Source organism: Scyliorhinus torazame, chromosome 10 (genome assembly GCF_047496885.1).
Source record: "Scyliorhinus torazame isolate Kashiwa2021f chromosome 10, sScyTor2.1, whole genome shotgun sequence".
Taxonomy (NCBI): domain Eukaryota; kingdom Metazoa; phylum Chordata; class Chondrichthyes; order Carcharhiniformes; family Scyliorhinidae; genus Scyliorhinus; species Scyliorhinus torazame.
In genome coordinates, this window is record NC_092716.1 from 129,490,176 (window position 1) to 129,511,520 (window position 21,345).

Genomic DNA, 21,345 nt, shown 5'->3' on the forward strand with positions numbered 1-21,345 from the left:
TGTTGGACAAGGTCAAGAGCTGATGCTCCTTTGTTCCTGAATTCAGGATCCCCCTACCTGCCTCACTTGCAGTCACACCCTGCCCGACCACTAACCGAATTTGAGGTACTTAATCTAACGGGCTGGACAAAGCAATTTCTCCCCCTTCTCGGACGTGTTGCAGTGTTTGAAGCTCAGACTCTGGCTCATCAATTCTGAGCCGCAATTCCTCGAGCAACAAACACTTGCTGCAGATGTGGTCACTGCAGCTCGCTATGGGATCTGCAAGCTCCCACATCATACAACTACAGCACATAATTGTCTCTAGAAGGCCACTGTGAGGGTTGACTCTCTCTCCAGCAAGCCTCAGGGTGCTGTTGTCTTGAGACTGCAGATGCCTGAAGACAAGCCACGAGCTGAAAGCATAGTTTGATGTGAAATAAAGTGTCTCTCCAGAAAGATAGAGGTCTGAATGTGAACCTCGAACTGAAAGCAAAGCTGAACAGCAATAACGTGTCTTATCAGAAGGCCTGTGCCTGTGAGTACTACATTTTCTAAACTACAGAAACTCCGAATGAATGAATCTATAAAGACAATTACAGGCTGTAAACCAAAGACTCTAATCTGCAAGCTTGCTGTGACGAACCACCACCTGAAGCAAAGACGCTTGGGCAGGCTTCACCAGTCCCCCAGCCGCATGTGTCTTGGCGGCGCATCATTCCCTGGTGCCAGGATTCTATCTTCCTGCTCCAACAAGGTGGATGTACCACCGGGAAATCTGGAAAAATCTCCTTTACCCAGCTCTGCACCTGGAGGTACCTAAACACGTCCATGTTCACGAGCCCAAATTTCTCCTTTAACTCTTCCAAGCTGGCAAACCGCCCCACCTTCTTTAACCCTCTCTCCCACCATGCACCAAATGTGATATCTATCTTTGCTGGCTCGAATAGGCGGTTAGCACAATTGGGAGCCAGCCATGAAGCTGACCCCAAATTGAAATGTTGATGGAGTTGCCTCCAAATGTTTAGCGTGGCCACCACCACTGGATTCATTGAGTACTTCACCGGCGCCATCGGAAGTGACACAGTTGCCAATGGCCCAAGATCTGTCCCCTAACTGATTCTGACTCCATCTGGACCCAAAGTGCCTCCCCGATCCCCGCACCACCCAGCACCTTCTTTGTGTTGGCCGCCCAATAATAGTGCAACAAATTTGTCCACCTCTCAAAAAAATGCCTTGGGTAGAAACACCGGGAGATATTGGAATAAAAATAGGAATTTCAGCAAAGAAATTCATCAAAATCAACTGGACATGGGCTGCCAGCGATAATGGGAGACTACCCCACCTCTGCAGGTCAACAACAGAGGATCTAACCATCTCCCCTTTACATTCACTGGCATTACCATCGCTGAATTTCCAACTATCAATATCCTGGGGGTTACTACAGCTCCAACAACACTCAAGAAGCTCAACACCATTCAGGACTGCTTGTTTGGCACCCTATCCACAAACATTCAAACCCTCCACCACCAACGAACAGTTGCAGCCATGTGCACCATCTACATGATACACTGCAGGAACTCACCAAGGTTCCTGAGACAGCACCTTCCACACCCACGACCACTACCACCTTGAAGGGCCAAAGCAGCAGATACTCGGGAACCCCACCATCTGGAGGTTCCCCTCCAAGTCACTCACCACTGCGACTTAGAAACATATCAGCATTTCCTTCACTGTCGCTGGGTCAAAATCCTGGAATTTCCTCCATAACAGCCCAGTGGGTGTACCTACACCTCAAGGACTGCAGCGGTTCAATGAGGTAGCTCACCACCACCTTCTGATGGGCAATTGGGGATGGGCAATAAATATTGGCCTAGCCAGTGACGCCCATTTCCTGCAAATTAATTTTTAAAAAGTCAACCTCCCCTTGGGAGAAAATTTCCAGTTGACTTCTGATTGGACTCTGAACACGAGGGAGGCGGTGGTGTAGTAGTATTGTCGCAGGACTAGTAATCCAGAGACCCAGGGTAATGCTCTGGGAAACTCTGCTTCGAAGCCTGTCATGGCAGATTAAATTTGAATTCAACAGAAAAATATCTGGAATTAAAAGTCTAGCAATTGACCGTGAAACCATTGCCGATTGTCATAAAAACCCATCTGGTTCACTAATGATGGAAATCTGCCGTCTTTACCTGGTCTGGCCTCGTGACTTGAGACTCGCAGCAATGTGGTTTACTCTTAAATGCCACTCAGATTAAGTGCAATTGGGAACGGCAACAAATGCTGGCCTTGACCACATCCCAAGAACAAATGAAGAAAAAAAGACATCCTAACTTGTATTTTTGTTGTACTTGTGCCCTGGATCGTGTGACGACTCGGGGCTTTTCATAGTAACTTAATTACAGTGTTAATGTAAGCCTACTTGTGACACTAATAAAGATTATTATTATGGTGATCATATCCGGGAGAGTTGTTGAGAATGGATTGGTGGGCATGGAAGATTCAACTTGGCATGGCAAAGGGAATTGAGCTCGGCCAGGGAGCTGGGAGAAGCTGCCAGAATGATTGCCATTTCATACCCCATGTCTATCTGAAGTGGGATCGAAAGGTAAAAGAGCTTTACTGATTTTTTAAATCATCCCTCTGTGTACCCGAACAGGCGTCAGAATGGGGCGACTAGGGGATTTTCACAGTAACTTCATTGCAGTGTTAATATAATGACAATAAAGATTTATATATATATAATAAACATTATTATTAAATCACAATCATAGTTCTAGGATTAGATACCACACACTGGTTGATTACAGATCACAAACTGGATCATGACACCGGACCCTTTGAGATCTCACATTGGATAAACGGAGACTATTTTCTGGTCAAAGGTCACTCGCTGGGTCAGGGGTCACGAGGCCCCGCCTTCTTTCATTCAGTCCTGACCAATGGACTTTATGTTTACAGCTTCCGGCTGATGAGCCAATGAGCAGAGTTGTTATTGGCAGGTGGGCTCTATGCCGGAAGTGGAAGCTGCTTCGGGGTCATGGCGGACGGATTGAACCGGCTCGCGCTCCGATACCGGGAATACGTAATCAGGAACCCGGGAGTCGCTGCTCAATTGGAGAGTTCCGTGCGGACCGTGAGCTACCTGCTGGCGGGTCAGCAAACACCCTCTTCCCCATATACCCCCCTCACCAGGACTGCGACCTACCTGCTGGCGGGTCAGCAACCCCCCCCCCCCCCCCCCCCCAATATCCCACTCACCCCGCCCCCATATCCCACTCACTCCCCCCCCCCAATATCCCACTCACCCCGCCCCCAATATCCCACTCACTCCCCCACCCCCCCCCAATATCCCCCTCACCGGAACTGCGAGTTACCTGCTGGTGGGTCAGCAAATACCCCCCCCCCCCCCCCCCCGATATTACCTAATGCTAGACTGAGCTACCTGCTGGGGGTCAGGAATATACCCTTAATAAACCCCTGCCCCCTACGTCACAAGTCCTATCTGATCTCAGGCCATTGAGGGAAGGGATTTCCAACCGACTCTAATCCTAACCCCAGACCTTGTTATCTCATTGTGGGTCAGTGAGAGGGCGAGGTCTTTCCCCACTGGATTCCCCAGATCCTCTGCATCCTCCCCTGCCCTCAGCATCCTATCTCCAAGCACTCCCACTCTCTTTTTGCAAGTCTGGGACAGTGGGAGTATCTCCCACTGGTTCCTCTTTATCTATCCTGCTGGGGGTACCCACAAACACAGCAGATTTTAAAACACATATTTCTTTTTACAAATCTCTGTTGATTCTATCTATTAGGGTTGATTTGTCAAGTGCTCGATTACCAATCCTTACGAGTAAATTCCCTACTACAGATGTGTGGTTAACAGGCCAATAATTCCCCATTTCCTTTCTCGCTCTTGAAAGAGAAGCAACATCTGCATTACTTTCCAATCCTTGAAATTTTTTTCAAAAATCCGGAGAATCCTGGAAGATCAAAACCTATGCATCTACCACCACTGCTGCCTCTAAAGTTTGTGGATCTAGTCCTGGGAATCTATTAGCTTTTGATCCCATTAATTTCTCCCAGTATATTTTCTTAGATATTCTAATTTCTGTATGAATCCATAGAATCCCTGCAGTGCAGAACGTTCAGCACATTGAGTCTACACTGACCCTCCAAAAGAGCACTTGGGTGTAACCCCACCTAACCTTTGGACACTTAAGGGAGCATGGCCAATCCATCTAACCTGAACATCTTTGGACTGTGGGAGGAAACCCACACAGACACAAGAAGAAAGTGCAAACTCCCACAGTCACCTAAGGCTGGAATCAAACCTGGGTCCCTGGTGCTGTGGGGCAGCAGACCTAGCCACTGTGCCATGATCTTTGCCTTCTATGCAGATTGTTTTAACATCTCTGCCATTTCTTCCTCTGCTATTTACAGTAGCAACATGGATATGAAGCTGGCTGAGTGACTGGAAACAGAGAGTAATGGTGAACACTTATTTTTCAGACTGGGAGAAGGTTTAGAATGGAGTTCCCCTGGGCAGCATGGTAGCATAGTGGTTAGCACAATTGCTTCACAGCTCCAGGGTCCCAGGTTTGATTCCCGGCTTGGGTCACTGTCTGTGCGGAGTCTGCACGTCCTCCCTGTGTGTGCGTGGGTTTCCTTCCACAGTCCAAAGATGTGCAGGTTAGGTGGCTTGGCCATGCTAAATTGCCCTTGGTGTCCAAAATTCCCCTTAGTGTTGGGTGGGGTTACTGGGTAAGGGGGATAGGGTGGGGCTATGGGCTTGGGTAGGGTGCTCTTTCCAAGAGCCGGTGCAGACTCGATGGGCCGAATGGCCTCCTTCTGCACTGTAAATTCTATGATCTGCCTCCGGACCCCAGCTCTCTTTTGAAACCTCCCATGGAATCCTCTTCCACCACTCTCCCAGGCAGCTCATTCCAAATCCCTGAGTAATTCTCTGAGTAAAGAAGTTTCTCCTCATCTCCCTCCTGGCTCTCTTGCTGACCATCTTGAAATTGTAACCCCAAGTCACTGACATACCAACTAGTGGAAACAGAATATCCTTTTTTACCCTGTCAAAATTATTCATCATTTTGAAACCTCTATAAGGTAACCTCTTAGACTTCTCTGCTCTAAGAAGAACAAGCGCAATTTCTCTAATCTTTTGTATCTTAAATTCCTTATTCATGGTATTATTCCTGATACATGTCAGTGACCTTGGTGTGCAGGGTACAATTTCCAACTTTTCATAGAATTTACAGTGCAGAAGGAGGCCATTCAGCCCATCGAGTCTGCACCGGCTCTTGGCAAGAGCACCCTACCCAAGCCCACACTACCCTATTCCCATAACCCAGTAACCCCATTCAACCAACACTAAGGGCAATTTAGCATGGCCAATCCACCTAACCTGCACATCTTTGGACTGTGGGAGGAAACCGGAGCACCCGGAGGAAACCCACGCGCACACGGGGAGAACGTGCAGACTCCACACAGACAGTGACCCAGCCGGGAATTGAACCTGGGACCCTGGAGCTGTAAAGCCATTGTGCTAACCACTATGCTACCGTGCTGCCCCGGTATCAACTTTGCAGCTGATACTAAACTGGCAAGTGTTGTGAACTGTGAGGAGGGCTGTGTAGAACGATGTGGAAGCAAGATCAGTTGGTGGAATGCACACACAGGCACTGTAAAATAAATGTGCAATTCTAAAAGAGATACAGAGGGGCTTGGGTGTCTATGTGCATACATTATTGACGACCGGATAGGTTGAGTGTGTAGTTCATAACGTATCTCATAGGGATCCTTGGTTTTATAAATCTCAGAGCATGTGGTGTGTAGATTCTGTTAAACATATATAAAACACTGGATTGGCCTCAGCAGGGGTGTACTATTTCCAGTTCTGGGATCAACACTTTGCGAAGGATGTGAAGGCATTGGAGAGAGTGCAGGAAAAATTCATGAGAATGGTTCCAGGGATGAGTAACTTCAGTTTTGAAGACAGATTGGAGAAGTTGAGGCTGCTTTCCTTGGAGGACGGGCTGAGAGCAGATTTTGATTTGATTTGGTTTATTGTCACATGTACCGAAGTACAGTGAAAAGTATTTTTCTGCGGCCAAGGGAACGTACACAGTACGTACATAGTAGACAAAAAGATAATCAACAGAGAACGTTGACAAATGATACATCGACAATCATTGACTGGTTACGGTGCGGAACAAGGGGCCAAACAAAGCAAATATATGAGCAAGAGCAGCATAGGGCGTCGTGAATAGTGTTCTTACAGGGAACAGATCAGTCCGAGGGAAAGTCGTTGAGTCTAGTAGCTGTGGGGAAGAAGCTGTTCCTGTGTCTGGATTTGCAGGTCTTCAGACGTCTGTATCTTCTGCCTGATGGAAGGGTCTGGAAGAAGGCAAAGCCTGGGTGGGAAGGGTCTCCGATAATGATGTCTGTCTTCCTGAGGCAGCGGGAGGTGTAGACAGAATCAATGTACGGGTGGCAAACTTCTGTGATGTGTTGGGCTGAGTTCACCACACTGCAGTTTCTTGATAGAGGCATTCAAAATCATGAGTGGTTCCAGACAAGAGTAGATAGAGGGAAATGGTTCCATTTGTTGAAAATCCCAGTGGGCACAGATCTTTTTTTTTCTAAATGTTTTTAATTGGGTTTTTGAACATAGTATATTTACAGTTATGTACACAGATTAAAATATATATTTATATATATATTTTTTTTTGAACTGCTGGGATATTGTACACCAAATCAAAAACAGCAACTCCGTACATTTAGGAATATTACGTTTAACAAATAAGTAGGCACCTGTTTGTGGGGGGGGGGGGGGGGGAGAAACTGGGGAGGTACATATACATTTAGGTGCCGGAGAAACAATTACATTAGTTATGTCCAATCCAGAGAGGGCAATACGAGAATGGATCTGGTGTTGTTACTTGCTTCTCCCGGACGGTTTTCGCTGCCGTTGTTGATGCGCGTTCATCTCCGCTTCGGCCGTTTGTCCCGTCTTTCTCCTGTATTTTCTTGCTCTCTGTTACTGTATTTGCCAAGCTTGTTGTCGTTTCCCGTGCTCTCCTTCCAGCTTTCATTCCCTCGCCTCCCCATCTGGTTCCCCTCTATTGTTCCCTGTCTCCTCCTTCCCTCTTTTCCCCCCCCTTCTGCACCACCCCTCCCCCCCCCCCCCCCCCCTCTCCTGTGGTTCACCTTTCTTTTTCTTTTCTCTTCGGTTTAGCTCTCCCCCCCCCCCTTGGGTCTTTCCCTCCATCCCACGCCTTGGCTACTTTCCCCTGCTCCTTGGCTGCTTGTCTATTCTTCTGCTTGTTCGTTTGCCACATACAGGACCCGGAGCAGTTGGGTGAATGGCTCCCACGTTCTGTGGAAGCCGTCGTCCGACCCTCGGATGGCGAATTTAATTTTCTCTATTTAGAGAGATTCTGAGAGGTCGGACAGCCAGTCTGCAGCTTTGGGTGGTGCTGTTGACCGCCAGCCGAACAGGATTCTACGGCGGGCGATTGGGGAGGCAAAGGGAAGGGCGACAACCCTCCGCATAAATAGATTTGGCTGGTCTGATACCCCGAAGACCAGCAATTTCGGGCCTGGCGTGGGCACAGATCTAAGGTGATTGGCAAAAGCTGCAATGGAGATATGAGGAAAATTATTTTCACACAGCGAGTGGTTATGATCTTGAATGTTCTGTCGTGAGTATGGTGGAGGCAGGCACACAGCGAGTGGTTAGGATCTAGAATGCACTGACTGCGAGTGTGGTGGTGGCAGGTTCACACAGCAAGTGGTTGGAATCTGGAATATTCTGTATTGAGTGGTGGAGACCATTTCACACAGCGAGTGGTTAGGATCTAGAAACTTCTGTCTGAGCATGGTGAAGGCAAGTTCACGGGGAGAGTGATTTAGGATCTGGAATGTTCTGTCCGAGACTGTGGTGGAGGCAGGTTCAGTCCTGGCTTTCAGAAGGAAATTGGATCATTATTTAATAATATGTGGAGGACTACAGGGAACAGCAGAGGAGTGGGGCAAAGTGAATTGCTACTTCAAAGGGCCAGGACAAATATGATGGGCGTAGTGGCCTTCACTTGTGCTATAACCACTCTGTGATTCTCGTTCTCCTGGCTTTGCCGACAAGGAACTTTGATAAACCTCTTCCTTTTCACTTGTTGCCAGAAATTCTTGATACGTTTATATTTTAGACAGTTTACTCAATCTGCCTTCTGCCTCAATCAGTGTTAGACTTTTCGCTCTTGTTGACTATCACGAGTCGCTTTTCATCTAATATATTCCTTAACTCCTCTAGTCAGCCATGATTGACCCACTTTAACCATGGGCCTTTTCCAAAGGAATGTATATTTATTGAAAATTCTAGGTTATTTCTTTAAATGTTCACAATTGCTCATCTACTGTTATGTTATTTAACTTAATTTTTCAAAATCCCTCAACGAACCGACTCTTGTACCTCTCTAATTGACTTTATTTCAATTGGGCTCCCGAGTTTCATAGTCACAAATTGCAGATTCTGAGCACTCTTTATCAGTCACTTCTTTACGAATTAACCCTGTTTCATAGAACATAGCACAGTACAGGCCCTTCGGCCCATGATGTTGTGCCGACCATTTATCCTAATCTAAGATCACTTACACCCCTTCAATTTACTGCTGTCCATGTGCCTGTCCAAGAGTCACTTAAATGTCCCTAATGCTCCTGACTCCTCCACCTCTGCTGGCAGTGCATTCCACACACCCACCATTCTGTGTAAAGAACCTACCTCTGACATCTCCCCTATACCTTCGTCCAGTCACCTTAAAGTTATGCCCCCTCATGACAGCCCCCTCATGACAGTCACTTCCGCCCTGGGGAAAGGTCTCTGGCTATCCACTCTATCCATGCCTCTCAATCACCTTGTACACCTCTATCAAGTCACCTCTCTTTCTTCTTCGCTCCAGTGAGAAAAGCCTGAGCTCCCTCAACCTTTCTTCATAAGGCATGCCCTCCAGTCCAGGCAGCATCCTGGTAAATCTCCTCTATACTCCAAAGCATCCACATCCTTCCTATAATGAGGTGACCAGAACTGGACACAGTATTCCAAGTGTGGTCTAACCAGGGTTTTATAAAGCTGCAGCAAAACCTCACGGCTCTTAAACTCAATCACCCTGTTAATGAAAGCCAACACACAATACGCCTTCTTAACAACCCTATCAACCTGGGTGGTAACTTTGAGGGATCTATGTACATGGATCCCAAGATCCCTCTGTTCCTCCACACTTCCAAGAATCCTGCCTTTAACCCTGTATTCAGCATTCAAATTCGACCTTCCAAAAGGTCACTTCACATTTATCTAGGTTGAACTTCATCTGCCACTTCTCAGCCCAGTTCTGCATCCTGTCAATGTCCTGTTGTAACCTGCACCATCTACAACTCCACCAACTTTCATGTCATCGGCAAACTTACTAACTCACCCTTCCACTTCCTCATCCAAGCCATTTATAAAAACCACAAAGAGCAGAGGTCCCAGAACAGATCCTTGCGGGACACCACTGGTCACCGACCTCCAAGTGGAATACTTTCCATCCACTACCACTCACTGTCTTCTTTCGGCCAGCCAATTTTGTATCCAGACAGCCAAATTTCCCTGTATCCCATGCCCACTAACTTTCTGAATGAGCCTATGTTATGATCCATGGCCGGACCCCCAAGTCATTGGTGAGGTCCAGTTAGCGACAAATAACATTGGGTTTAAAGTAGACAAAGTTTGTGATTCAAAGCTCAGTGAAGTAAGCCAGAAGATTCCATGAGTTTTGAACAAGCAAAAAGTAAATTTTACAATACAAGGTCAGAGAGATGAAACAATTTACAATATTTAGTGTATACTCAAATATTCAGAATAAATGAGGTACATGTGAAGTAACAGGCTAGCAGTGGTCAAACGCGCCATACTGCGCAATAAATGGGAAATGCAAACAACACGATGTTTCTGATCTGTTCGCCTCGGGCATAAATGGTAGCACAGTGGTTTAAGGTTCCAGGTTCAATTCCCGGCTTGGGTCACTGTGTGGAGTCTGCACATTGTCTGCGTGGGTTTCCTCTGAGTGCTCCCGATTCCTCCCACAAGTCCCGAAAGATATGCTGTTAGGTAATTAGACATTCTGAATTCTCCCTCAGCGTCCCCGAATAGGCACCGGAGTGTAGCGACTGGGGGATTTTCACAGTAACTTCATTTCCGTGTTAATGTCAGCCTACTTGTGACAATAGTAAAAATTATTCTTATTTTCAATTCCATTATGGCCAATAAATCTCGCACGAGGTCTATAATGGGATTTGCGCCAGGGAGATCTTGGTTTCAGATCTTCCCAGCACCTTGCCGGTGAAGAGATCAGGAAGAGTGTGAACCAGATTTTGCTGAATTTGCATTGATTTAAACATCACTAAATGGCTCCACACAGTGGAGTTCGGCCCCGTGGAATGCTCCCCCCTGGCGGTGTGCTGTCACGCAGACACAAATCACTACTTGTTTTCAAAAACAATCATGCTCACCACACCAGGACTGCGAAAGTGCTTGAAGGCCCCGGGATTGAGGCCCGAGCTGGGCAGTGCCGGGGCACTCCTCGGAGGCACTGCCAAGGGACTAACCCTCTTCCATTGGGAAGGGGGGGTGATCCTCCTTATGTGTGGTGGGAGTGTGAATGGTGTGCGCGCCAAACATGCGGGTGGAGGAAAGGCAGGAAGTATACATAGGTACTAACGACATTGGCAGGAAGACTGATGGGCTCCTGCAGAAGGAGTTCAGGGAGTTAGGCAGTAAGCTAATAAGACAGACCTCTAGGGTTGTAATCTCAGGATTACTCCCTGTGCCACGAGGCTGGAAATAGGAGGCTAGTGCAGCTAAACTGGTGGTGTAGGAGGGAGGGTTTCAGATTTCCTGACCTTTGGGATCTCTTCCGGGGCAGGTGTGACCTGTACAAGAAGGACGGGTTGATCCATTGCACAATTTTGGACCTAATATGACCTCCTAATTGGTTTATGGACACAATTCCTGATTCTGCATTCCCAGGGGCTCCAGTTGGGGGTCATGGCCAATCGCGGAGGTCAGTTACTAGCATGATTCAAGTGACAGTCCTTTCCTTTCTCTTGCAGGGCGATTTGCTGATTCCCATGAACTTTCAGAACTTGGTATGTATTAGGGAAGTGGGCGAGGTAATTGGGAAGGGGTGGGGGTGGGGGGGGGGGGGGGGGGGGGAGACTTGGTGGTAATCTCATTGACCAGTAATCCAGCTGTCCTGACTAATCCCACCACCACAGGTGTCTGTGTACTGAGAACAGTACTGATCACAAACAGACGAGTGTCTGTGTACTGAGAATAGTTGGCGAATCACAAGCAGACAGGTGTCTGTACTGAGAACAGCCTGCTAATCACAAACAGACGGGTGTCTGTGTACTGAGAACAGTCTGCTAATCACACAGACAGGTGTCTGTGTACTGAGAATAGTATGCTAATTCAGACAAACGAGTGTCTGTGTACTGAGAATAGTCGGCTAATCACAGACAGACGAGTGTCTGTGCACTGAGAATAGTCTGCTGATCAGACAGATGGGTGTCTGTACTGAGATCAGTCTGCTGATCACAGACAGTCGGCTGTCTCTGTACTGAGAACAGTCTGCTGATCACAGACAGACGGGTGCCTCTGCACTGAGATCAGTCTGCTGATCACAGAGACAGGTATCTGTGCTGAGAATAGGCTTCTAATCACAGACAGACGGGTGCCTCTGCACTGAGATCAGTCTGCTGATCACAGAGACAGGTATCTGTGCTGAGAATAGGCTTCTAATCACAGACAGACGGGTGTGTCTACTTAGAACTATCTGCTGATCACAGACAGGTGGGTGTCTGTACTGAGAACAGTTAGCTGATGACAGACGCAATCGAGGACCGAAGGGCCTGTACTGCACTGTTACGTTCTATGTAAGTCTCTGTAAGAGTCTGGTGGTCAGAGATTGGGGACAATGGCTGTGAATTAATTCCTGCTACCATGTTTCATTCATTGGGTTTGGGTAATGGTTGAAAGGTTCCGGCAGGCGCTGTCTTGACAACACCTGGGAAAGGTGTCAGCTCCATGGAAACTTACCGTCACTGATCATCACTAATTGGGTCTGTGAAGCAAGTGGTGTACTGTGGAGAAAGAGAGTCTCTGAAACTTCTGGGATATATAGGGGCATCTAGCCTATACTCAGACCACGTTACTTTTGGTTTACATTAACAACTTTGACTTGGGTGCACAGGTCGTCATTTGTAAATTTCTAGGTGAGATGAAATATTCTTAAGTGCGAGCAGGATAGTGATAGAGACAGGCTGGTGAAATGTGCTGCGGAGAGTGCTGAGGGCCTGGTATGTTTAAATGGGGCTTTGGAAGGGAGTTGGATCATTATGCGAATAGTAATGATGTACAGGACAATGGGATTTGTAGAGCTGCTCTCACAGACATGATGGGACGAATGGCCTGTGTTGTATTCATTCAAAATGCAAAAAGTGAATGTGAATGATGGTCACGTCTCTGCTGCTCACATTAAATGGTTGAAAATGGGAGTTGGGTGAAGGCTCCATATCTCTCGACTCCTGGTCATATGTCTAATATGTGCCAGAGCAGTAACAATTGTCAGAAAGAATGATGCTCCATGTCTGTAGGCGAAGCATGTGTGCGATGAATACTGGAGAGACTCCGTTTTGCACCATTGTTTATACTTTGTTTGCATCTGTTTGATAGTGTACTCTGCATCCAACTTGTTAGTGCTGGTGAATGATGGAATACTGAGGAAAGGCATTCCTCAGATACCCCTTGTGGTAAGTACTGCTTCATATTTCAATCTTCAAAGCAGTGTCACATGTGTCATGCCCTTCTCATTCAGGCCCAGCATTAAATATGCTAACATTCAGTAATTTAATGTTGTATAACACAGGGCCAGGTATCTGTTATTTCATTTTAAAAATGCCCAATTAGATTCCAGTCAGTAACTCCCTCCCGGGTATCTGTTATTCTTGATATAAACCCCCCGAACCCCTTGATTAGATTCCAGTCTGTAACTCACTCCCGGGTATCTGTTATTCTTTATATAAACCACCCAAAACCTTTGATTAGATTTCAGTCTGTACTCACTCCCAGGTAACTGTTATTCTATATATAAACCACCCAAACCCCTCGATTAGATGCCAGTCTGTAACTCACTCCCGGGTATCTGTTATTCTATATATAAACCACCCCCAAAACCCCTCGATTAGATTCCAGTCTGTAACTCACTCCCGGGTATCTGTTATTCTATATATAAACCTCCCAAACCCCTCGATTAGATTCCAGTCTGTAACTCACTCCTGGGTATCTGTTATTCTATATATAAACAACTCTGACCCCTCGATTAGATTCCAGTCTGTAACTCACTCCCGGGAATCTGTTATTCTATATATAAATCCTCCCCAAACCCCTCGATTCGATTCCAGTCTGTAACTCACTCCCGGCTATCTGTTATTCTATATATAAACCTCCCAAACCCCTCGATTATATTCCAGTCTGTAACTCACTCCTGGGTATCTGTTATTCTATATATAAACCTCCCAAACCCCTCGATTAGATTCCAGTCTGTAACTCACTCCTGGGTATCTGTTATTCTATATATAAACATCCCAAACCCCTCGATTATATTCCAGTCTGTAACTCACTCCTGGGTATCTGTTATTCTATATATAAACCTCCCAAACCCCTCAATTAGATTCCAGTCTGTAACTCACTCCTGGGTATCTGTTATTCTATATATAAACCTTCCAAACCCCTCGATTAGATTCCAGTCTGTAACTCACTCCCGGGTATCTGTTATTCTATATATAAACCCCCCCAAACCCCTCGATTAGATTCCAGACTGTAACTCACTCTTGGGTATCTGTTAATCTATATATAAACCCCCCCAAACCCCTCGATTAAATTCCAGTCTGTAACTCACTCCTGGGTATCTGTTATTCTATATATAAACCTCCCAAACCCCTCGATTAGATTCCAGTCTGTAACTCACTCCTGGGTATCTGTTGTTCTATATATAAACCCCCCCAAACCCCTTGATTAGATTCCAGTCTGTAACACACTCCTGGGTATCTGTTATTCTATATATCAACCACCCGAACCCCTCGATTAGAGTCCAGTCTGTAACTCTCTCCCGGGTATCTGTTATTCTATATATCAACCACCCGAACCCCTCGATTAGATTCCAGTCTGTAACGCACACCCGGGTATCTGTTATTCTATATATAAACCACCCAAACCCCTCGATTAGATTCCAGTCTGTAACTCACACCCGGGTATCTGTTATTCTATATATAAACCCCCCCCCCAAACCCCTCGATTAGATTCCAGTCTGTAACTCACTCCCGGGTATCTGTTATTCTATATATAAACCACCCGAACCCCTCGATTAGATTCCAGTCTGTAACTCACACCCGGGTATCTGTTATTCTATATATAAACCCCCCCCCCCCCCCAAACCCCTCGATTAGATTCCAGTCTGTAACTCACTCCCGGGTATCTGTTATTCTATATATCAACCACAGGAACTGTCAATTAGATTTGAGGCAAGAGGTTAATTCTGGATATCTGCTGTTCTATTTATAAAGCACACAAAAATCTTGGTTGGAATGCCGTCTGTAACTTAAGCCTGGTCAGATTTGTTCCGCTGACGCATAGCTTTTTGCATTATCTTCAGTTACCTTCAGTGACTGGTGTTCCGGATGATGTCCTTGTATCTGCACTGAATGTTCTGGGTGATGTATCTGCACTGACTGCTGGTTCAGGGGCTGTATCTGCACTGACTGCTGTTCAGGGGGTTGTATCTGCACTGACTGCTGTTCAGGGGGTTGTATCTGCGCTGACTGGTGTTCAGGGGGTTGTATCTGCACTGACTGGTGTTCAGGGGGTTGTATCTGCACTGACTGGTGTTCAGGGGGTTGTATCTGCACTGACTGGTGTTCAGGGGGTTGTATCTGCACTGACTGGTGTTCAGGGGGTTGTATCTGCACTGACTGGTGTTCAGGGGGTTGTATCTGCACTGACTGGTGTTCAGGGGGTTGTATCTGCACTGACTGGTGTTCAGGGGGTTGTATCTGCACTGGAGTCCAGTTACTAGTGGTGTACCACAAGGATCTGTTTTGGGGCCACTGCTATTTGTCATTTTTATAAATGACCTGGAGGAGGGTGTAGAAGGATGGGTGAGTAAATTTGCAGATGACACTAAAAAATTTGCAGATGACACTAAAGTCGGTGGAGTTGTGGACAGTGCGGAAGGATGTTACAAGTTACAGAGGGACATAGATAAGCTGCAGCGCTGGGCTGAGAGGTGGCAAATGGAGTTTAATGCAGAAAAGTGTGACGTGATTCATTTTGGAAGGAATAACAGGAAGACAGAGTACTGGGCTAATGGTAAGATTCTTGGCAGTGTGAATGAGCAGAGAGATCTCGGTGTCCATGTACACAGATCCCTGAAAGTTGCCACCCAGGTTGAGAAGGTTGTTAAGAAGGCGTACGGTGTGTTAGCTTTTATTGGTAGAGGGATTGAGTTTCGGAGCCATGAGGTCATGTTGCATTGGAAAGGGTGCAGAGGAGATTTACCAGAATGTTGCCTGGTATGGACATCTGTTCACGGGGTTGTATCTGCACTGACTGGTGTTCAGGGAGTTGTATCCGCACTGACTGCTGTTCACGGGGGTGTATCTGGACAGACATGTTCAGGGGGATATGTCTGCACTGACTGTTGTTCTGAGGGGTGTATCTGCACTGACTGGTTTTTTTTTTTTCAGTCTGTCACTCAGCACCGACTACTGACATGGCTGACTGTATTGGAACACCTGGAGGTTTTCACGGAGATGAGCTCTGCCAAGCTGTGGGGTGAGAACTGTCGCTGGTTGGTGATTATCATAATCCAATTGGCAAAGTGAGTTGGCCTGTTATGGAGTCATACATCAGATTAACAGGCCCTTCGGCCCACCATGTCGATACTAGTCTTGTCAATATTGCTGTTTCTCTTTTGTCCAGCTTCCTAGCTCCGTGTTGGGAAAAGCTGCTGACTTCCGGTCTGTCGTATTGCTCAGCAGCTTTTGAGCTCTGTCTGTGTTTTCCCTGAGTGTTGGCCCCAGAGGGAGACCGGACCATCAGTCAGCTCATCTTACAATTTGTGTGCGGTGCTCAGCCCTTGCTCTCACATCCCACCCACAATGATTATCCCTGCTCCTTTCAACACTCAGTCTCTACTTTCAGCACTCCCTGTGTAATTTCCATCTCCTGAACACCCAACACTCCTGAACACTCCCCATGCCCAAATCTTGACTCTTTCCCCTGACACCACCACCCCTCTGCTGGCCTGCCCTCCTCTCAACTCACACAACCATAGAAAATACAGTGCAGAAGAGGCCCTTCAGCCCATCGAGTCTGCACCAAAATGTGAAAAACGCCTGACCTGCCTGCCTAATCCCATTTACCAGCACGTGGCCCAGAGCCTTGAATGTTATGGCGTGTCAAGTGCCCATCCAGGTACTTTTCCCGTAACAGCCTCCCCGAACAGGCGCTGGAATGTGGCGACTAGGGGCTTTTCACAGTAACTTCATTTGAAGCCTACTTGTGATAATAAGCGATTTTCATTTCATTTCATTTGTAAAGGATGTGAGGCAACCCGCTTCTACCACCCTCCCAGGCACTGCATTCCAGACCGTCACCACCTTCTGGGTAAAAAAAGACTTTCCTCAAACCCCCCCAAAACCTCCTGCCCCTCACCTTGAACTTGTTTCCCCTCGTGACTGACCCTTCAACAAAGAGAAATAGCTGCTCCCTATCCACCCTGTCCATGCCCCTCATAGTCTCGTACACCTCGACCATGGCACTCCTCAGTCTTCTCTGTTCCAGAGTAAACATCCCAAGCCTATCCAACCTCTCCTCATAACTTAAAAGTTCCACCCCAGGCAACATCCTGGTAAATCGGCTCTGCACCCCCTCCAGTGCAATCGCATCCTTCCGATGGTGTGGCGACCAGACTGCACACAGTACTCCAGTTGTGGCCTCACCAAAGTTCTATACAACTCCAACATGACCTCCCTGCTTTTGTAATCTATGAGAAAGGCAAGTATCCCATATTCCTTTTCCACCACCCTATTAACCTGCCCTCCCGCCTTCAGAGATCTATGAGCAAACACTTTCTTCCTCAGAACTTCCCAATGTCACGGGTTCATTGTCAAATCTCCCTTGCCAAATTACTGCTTCCAAAGTGTTATCAGCTCTCACTCTCGATGGCCAAGTGGGGCTCCCCACACCTCAGTATTACTGATTCCTGGCTCAGGTTCCCCTCAGCACGTTTTCTGCCCAGGTTCCAGATCCCAACCTGCTGACAGACATGCTGCTTCGTACACATTTCCCAATCTTCTGTATTTTTGATGGCTTTGAGCCCCTGACGAGAGGAAATCTTCACACACTCTGTTGGAATGCGCTTTCAGAGCCACCCTGAGGATCCTGCTCCTGCTCTGGTACAAGGCCGGAATCCAGACATCACCCCCCGTCACGCCACTTGACAGAGAGAGACATCTGCAGAGGAGCAGCATTGAAGGTCAGAGAGCAGCCGCTCATGTTTGAGGGCAAGGAGGATTTGCCATAAGCAATGGTGACACAGAGCGACAGATATGTTTACCCCCCTCAGCACGTTCAATCCGCGTGCCTTCTGCCCGCTGTCCCCGTACCCGCTGCCCCACTGTCTCCGTGCCCGCTGCCCCACTGTCCCCTTGCAATCTGCCCCCTTGTCCCCGCCGCCCCCTTGTCCCCCCCGCCGCCCCCTTGTCCCCCCCGCCGCCCCCTTGTCCCCCCCGCCGCCCCCTTGTCCCCCCCGCCGCCCCCTTGGCCCCCCCGCCGCCCCCTTGGCCCCCCCCGCCGCCCCCTTGGCCCCCCCGCCGCCCCCTTGGCCCCCCCGCCGCCCCCTTGGCCCCCCCGCCGCCCCCTTGGCCCCCCCGCCGCCCCCTTGGCCCCCCCGCCGCCCCCTTGGCCCCCCCGCCGCCCCCTTGGCCCCCCCGCCGCCCCCTTGGCCCCCCCCGCCGCCCCCTTGGCCCCCCCCGCCGCCCCCTTGGCCCCCCCGCCGCCCCCTTGGCCCCCCCCGCCGCCCCCTTGGCCCCCCCCGCCGCCCCCTTGGCCCCCCCGCCGCCCCCTTGGCCCCCCCGCCGCCCCCTTGGCCCCCCCGCCGCCCCCTTGGCCCCCCCGCCGCCCCCTTGGCCCCCCCGCCGCCCCCTTGGCCCCCCCGCCGCCCCCTTGGCCCCCCCGCCGCCCCCTTGGCCCCCCCGCCGCCCCCTTGGCCCCCCCCGCCGCCCCCTTGGCCCCCCCGCCGCCCCCTTGGCCCCCCCGCCGCCCCCTTGGCCCCCCCGCCGCCCCCTTGGCCCCCCCGCCGCCCCCTTGGCCCCCCCGCCGCCCCCTTGGCCCCCCCGCCGCCCCCTTGGCCCCCCCGCCGCCCCCTTGGCCCCCCCGCCGCCCCCTTGGCCCCCCCGCCGCCCCCTTGGCCCCCCCGCCGCCCCCTTGGCCCCCCCGCCGCCCCCTTGGCCCCCCCCGCCGCCCCCTTGGCCCCCCCGCCGCCCCCTTGGCCCCCCCCGCCGCCCCCTTGGCCCCCCCGCCGCCCCCTTGGCCCCCCCGCCGCCCCCTTGGCCCCCCCGCCGCCCCCTTGGCCCCCCCGCCGCCCCCTTGGCCCCCCCGCCGCCCCCTTGGCCCCCCCTAATTTCTGTATCCACTTACGCTCCTCCCATGCCCCCACCAGTTCTTCCCACCGATCTCTCCCATTCCAATTCTCACACACTCCATTTCTTTAACAGAGAGCAGCACCGAGGGCGAGGAATCCTCACAGATGAGCTGCGGCACATTTATTGGACAGCGTTCGAGGAGGATACTCCGCACACTTAGCTGCAGTGAGTAACTCCTCCTTGCCCATTGAGTGCATGACTGCAGTGTGGCCACATCTATCGAACACTAAATACTGTCTCTCATGGCCTCGGTGTCATCAGTTCTTTTTCAGGTGACAGACTGTCAGAGTGTCAGTACTGAGGGAGTGCCGCACTGTCAGAGGGTCAGTACTGAGGGAGTGCTGCACTGTCGGAGTGTCAGTACTGAGGGAGTGCCGCACTGTCAGAGGGTCAGTACTGAGGGAGTGCTGCACTGTCAGAGGGTCAGTACTGAGGGAGTGCCGCACTGTCGGAGGGTCAGTACTGAGGGAGTGCTGCACTGTCTGAGGGTCATTACTGAGGGAGTGCTGCACAGTCGGAGGGTCAGTGCTGAGGGAGTGCTGCACTGTCGGAGTGTCAGTACTGAGGGAGTGCTGCACTGTCAGAGGGTCAGTACTGAGGGAGTGCTGCACTGTCAGAAGGTCAGTACCCAGGTAGCGCTGCACTGTCGGAGTGTCAGTACTGAGGGAGTCAGAGGGTCAGTACTGAGGGTGTGCCGCACTGTCAGAAGGTCAGTTCTGAGGGAGCGCTGCACTGTCAGAGGGTCAGTACTGAGGGAGTGCTGCACTGTCGGAGTGTCAGTACTGAGGGAGTGCTGCACTGTCAGAGGGTCAGTACTGAGGGAGTGCCGCACTGTCGGAGGGTCAGTACTGAGGGAGTGCTGCACTGTCTGAGGGTCAGTTCTGAGGGAGCGCTGCACTGTCTGAGGGTCAGTACTGAGGGAGTGCTGCACTGTCTGAGGGTCAGTACTGAGGGAGTGCTGCACTGTCGGAGGGTCAGCGCTGAGGGAGTGCCGCACTGTCGGAGGGTCAGTACTGAGGGAGTGCTGCACTGTCTGAGGGTCAGTTCTGAGGGAGCGCTGCACTGTCTGAGGGTCAGTACTGAGGGAGTGCTGCACTGTCTGAGGGTCAGTACTGAGGGAGTGCTGCACTGTCGGAGGGTCAGCGCTGAGGGAGTGCCGCACTGTCAGAGGGTCAGTTCTGAGGGAGTGCTGCACTGTCGGAGTGTCAGTACTGAGGGAGTGCTGCACTGTCAGAGGGTCAGTACTGAGGGAGTGCCGCACTGTCGGAGGGTCAGTTCTGAGGGAGTGCTGCACTGTCGGAGTGTCAGTACTGAGGGAGTGCTGCACTGTCAGAGGGTCAGTACTGAGGGAGTGCCGCACTGTCGGAGGGTCAGTACTGAGGGAGTGCTGCACTGTCTGAGGGTCAGTTCTGAGGGAGCGCTGCACTGTCTGAGGGTCAGTACTGAGGGAGTGCTGCACTGTCTGAGGGTCAGTACTGAGGGAGTGCTGCACTGTCGGAGGGTCAGCGCTGAGGGAGTGCCGCACTGTCAGAGGGTCAGTTCTGAGGGAGTGCTACATTGTCGGAGTGTCAGTACTGAGGGAGTGCTGCACTGTCAGAAGGTCAGTACCCCAAGTAGCGCTGCACTGTCGGAGTGTCAGTACTGAGGGAGTCAGAGTGTCAGTACTGAGGGAGCGCTGCACTGTCTGAGGGTCAGTACTGAGGGAGTGCTGCACTGTCGGAGGGTCAGCGCTGAGGGAGTGTCGCACTGTCAGAGGGTCAGTTCTGAGGGAGTGCTGCATTGTCGGAGTGTCAGTACTGAGGGAGTGCTGCACTGTCAGAAGGTCAGTACCCAGGGAGCGCTGCACTGTCGGAGTGTCAGTACTGAGGGAGCGCTGCACTGTCTGAGGGTCAGTACTGAGGGAGTGCTGCCCTGTCAGAGGGTCAGTACCAAGGGAGCGCTGCACTGTCAGAGGATCAGCGCTGAGGGAGAGCTGCACTGCTAGAGGGTTAGCGCTGAGTGAGAGCTGCACTGTCAGTGGGTCAGTACTGAGGGAGTGCTGCACTGTCAGAGAGTCAGTACTGAGGGAGTGCTGCACTGTCAGAAGGTCAGTACCCAGGTAGCGCTGCACTGTCGGAGTGTCAGTACTGAGGGAGTCAGAGGGTCAGTAATGAGGGTGTGCCGCACTGTCAGAAGGTCAGTTCTGAGGGAGCGCTGCACTGTCAGAGGGTCAGTACTGAGGGAGTGCTGCACTGTCGGAGTGTCAGTACTGAGGGAGTGCTGCACTGTCAGAGGGTCAGTACTGAGGGAGTGCCGCACTGTCGGAGGGTCAGTACTGAGGGAGTGCTGCACTGTCTGAGGGTCAGTTCTGAGGGAGCGCTGCACTGTCTGAGGGTCAGTACTGAGGGAGTGCTGCACTGTCTGAGGGTCAGTACTGAGGGAGTGCTGCACTGTCGGAGGGTCAGCGCTGAGGGAGTGCCGCACTGTCAGAGGGTCAGTTCTGAGGGAGTGCTACATTGTCGGAGTGTCAGTACTGAGGGAGTGCTGCACTGTCAGAAGGTCAGTACCCAAGTAGCGCTG

At 50.4% G+C, this 21,345-nt stretch overlaps 1 protein-coding gene across 2 annotated transcripts in view; it reads left to right on the forward strand.

Moving 5' to 3' along the window:
• Positions 1–2,989: 2,989 nt before the first annotated feature.
• pex16 (peroxisomal biogenesis factor 16) overlaps positions 2,990–21,345 on the forward strand; it is a 32,160-nt gene continuing 13,804 nt past the window's right edge. The window contains exons 1-6 of one of the 2 annotated variants that reach the window (XM_072518728.1): positions 2,990–3,134; positions 11,134–11,169; positions 12,758–12,834; positions 15,826–15,959; positions 17,509–17,618; positions 18,859–18,951. In XM_072518728.1, coding sequence (XP_072374829.1) covers positions 3,020–3,134; positions 11,134–11,169; positions 12,758–12,834; positions 15,826–15,959; positions 17,509–17,618; positions 18,859–18,951 — 565 coding nt within the window. In that variant the 5' untranslated portion in view covers positions 2,990–3,019. Of the gene's footprint in view, positions 3,135–7,324; positions 9,703–11,133; positions 11,170–12,757; positions 12,835–15,825; positions 15,960–17,508; positions 17,619–18,858; positions 18,952–21,345 lie in introns of those variants that run through there. The other variant, XM_072518729.1, reaches the window with a different exon arrangement.